The 2,766-nt window shown below is 39.6% G+C and overlaps 1 protein-coding gene across 1 annotated transcript; it reads left to right on the top strand.

Moving 5' to 3' along the window:
* The first annotated feature begins 1,101 nt into the window (after positions 1–1,101).
* On the top strand, positions 1,102–2,308 carry LOC139350921 (THAP domain-containing protein 2-like). The gene is made up of 4 exons (XM_070992597.1): positions 1,102–1,181; positions 1,387–1,580; positions 1,715–1,824; positions 2,195–2,308. Exons 1-4 carry the CDS (start codon positions 1,102–1,104, stop codon positions 2,306–2,308), a joined length of 498 nt encoding a protein of 165 aa, XP_070848698.1.
* The last annotated feature ends 458 nt before the right edge of the window (positions 2,309–2,766 follow it).

A 2,766-nucleotide genomic window follows, 5' to 3' on the forward strand; every position in this document is an offset into this window, starting at 1 on the left:
TCAAGTCCATGGACTGATATCGGTTATACAATCATGTTTCACAAAGTAATGAATGTTGCTCCATCCTCAAGGATGCCTCTTTCATACAATTGCAATTACAATTAGCCATTTGGCAGACGCTTATATCCAAAGCAACATACATATGAATTCACACATATGAATTTGCGGTTTTGGGGTTCAGTATCTTGCCCAAGGATAGTTCAGCATGTGGACTGCTGAGGCCAGGGATCAAACCACCAACCTCCTGATTGGCAGATGACTGCTCGACCTCCTGAGTCACAGCTGCCTCATACCGTAATACTACTACATACTCCATACCTAATAACCTACCTAATTTACCTATGGAATGTTCCAAACAGGTGTTTTTTGATCATTTCGCAACTTTCCCAGTCTTGTTTGAAATGTGTTGCATCAAATTCAGAATAAGCATTTAAAAAAATCATGAGGTAAAACAGTAAATGTACTGTCTTTGTTCTGTTTTCAGTGAAATACAACAGGGATTAGCAAATTATCATATTCTGTTTTATTTATTTTTTTTACACAGCATCCCAACTTTTTTGGACTTGAGGTTGTACAAAAGAACTCAATTCAATAAGTATTAGAATCAACACTCCAAACCCCAAAGAAAACATAACATTAGTCAGCAATTTTATTTATTTATTTATTTTTATTATTTTTTTTTAGGATGACGTTTTTCTTTCTATCCCACCCTTTGTATATTTGTTGTGTTTAACTTGCATGCACTTGTTGTCTTTTACTATTCTATCCACTTGATTGGTGCTGCTGTGAAATTGGAATTTCCCCTTGCGGGACGAATAAAGGAATATTGAATTGAATTGAATAATTTTTTTAAAACAAGTATATGCACATTGATCCAGGATCAGTAGGCAAGGGACAAGATTTTGATATGGAAAGTGCTCTGGTTGCCGTTTGTAGTCCAAGTAGTTTTAACGCGATCAACGTTCTTTGTGACCTAGTGAACTTGTAGTTTTTTATAAGCTGTGGCCACCATAGACATATACACGTAGACGCCACATTGAGCGCTGGAGTCGTACGTCAACGTCGCCGCCGTATTGAATGTGGCAAGAGTGACCAGAGAAGATGCCGCATTCTTGTGCAGCGTGGAACTGTACCAACTGGTTTACACTCGAAACTCGTTCGCAAGGGATTACCTTCCACAGGTAAGAATGAAATAAAAAACTTTTGATTGTATGTGGCCATTATAACATAACTTTACGTACAAAATATGCTGACTTTGTGGCTATAACATGAAGTCCCGCATAGAAATACTATACTATACGTGCCTCCGAACAACAAAGTCTTTCCTGACTAAAGTGGCCCTACGCTGATTGTTGTTAGTTGGTTAACTTTTCATATACTCTGTAGGTTTCCCAAAAATAAAGAGCTCAGAAAGAAGTGGGAAACAGCTGTCAGGCGGGATGGGTTTTCTGCTAGTCAGTCATCCGTGCTTTGCAGTGAACTCTTCAGACCAGAGGGTTTTGACAGGACAGGTCAAACAGTCAGGATCAGAGACGGAGCTTTTCCTTCTGTCTTCAGTTTCCCATCTCATCTCCACAGGATAGGTGTATAGGCTGTAAGGATTCGATCATTCAGTGCTATGCTAACAATGTTTTCCCTTTCTGAAATGTGAAGGAGTCAGTGATGTATTTAGTTTTACACTGTGAGACCATTTCTATATTTCATCCTTCACTTTAACACTTGGCTACCAGGACGTCTCAGACCTCAAAGAAGGCACAGGAGACCTTGTCACCGTACTGTTCCCAGCTTGTCCAGGAGACCAAACCCCTGCCTGTGCCCAGCGTTGTGAGTAATAAGTGCTAGCTATGCTTCAAACAGCTGCAAGCTGGTTATATTCAACTTCTTGTCACTCCCCTGTGCCCTTACAACACCTACTACTCTCTGTCACTCTTTCAGACAGACACACATACACATATGCACATACATTGAAACATGGCAGTATTGAATCTGCAATTGAACCTTCACACACACACAAACATGTGTGCAAACACACACACACGGACATGCTGCTGGCAGTACAATTGAGCAGAGCTAAAACTAAGAATGAAGGAACGTGGAATGTGGACCATTGGACAGCACATTGTACTAGTAAAGATGTTACGGACTGTCACTGAGTGATGTAATGATGTACCATTTTCATCCTTGTTTGTAGTAGGACCACTCCTATGCTCTGCCTTCATCATATGATGATCTGAGAGCCAGACTCAGGGAAGCTGTGAATAGGGTGGAGAGGCTGGAAAAAGAGAGGAGGAATGCAAACTGCTTTTGAGTCTTCTCCAGCAGCAGAAGAAACAGAAGAGCTTCCATCCCCTTTTGTGAACATTCATGCCTTAGTGTGCGACTGTAACTACCTACCTATCCACTTCGGTGGTCTTGTGGATAATGCATTAGTGTGCATTTCAGGGTTTGTTGTGAGCCAAATTCTGAAAAAGTTCATCAATGCCACCCCTGTACAGATGTATGTATAGGTATATGTATGTATATATGTTCAGCAATCATTGAATATGAAAATGATTAATCAAAATCAGTGAAATGTAAATGTTAGTGCTCTTTATTCAGAAAACCCACAGGTCACATTTAAAATTCAGGATCTGGTTATTATAAACAGATGTTTAATATTTCAATATTTATCATCACAATAACAGTGTTGCATACATTGATAGCTGTAACAACTTAAAAAACATACCCTGGTTTGGTACTTTTGTACTCTAAAGAAAAAAAGGTCGA

This window comes from Chaetodon trifascialis, chromosome 22 (genome assembly GCF_039877785.1).
Source record: "Chaetodon trifascialis isolate fChaTrf1 chromosome 22, fChaTrf1.hap1, whole genome shotgun sequence".
Lineage (NCBI taxonomy): Eukaryota > Metazoa > Chordata > Actinopteri > Chaetodontiformes > Chaetodontidae > Chaetodon > Chaetodon trifascialis.

Coding starts and splice junctions, on each gene's coding strand:
- LOC139350921 (XM_070992597.1), top strand. CDS start 1,102: ATGCCGCATTCTTGTGCAGCGTGGAACTGTACCAACTGGTTTACACTC. Junction 1,182..1,386: donor CAAGGGATTACCTTCCACAG/GTAAGAATGAAA, acceptor TATACTCTGTAG/GTTTCCCAAAAATAAAGAGC. Junction 1,581..1,714: donor CCCATCTCATCTCCACAGGA/TAGGTGTATAGG, acceptor ATCCTTCACTTT/AACACTTGGCTACCAGGACG.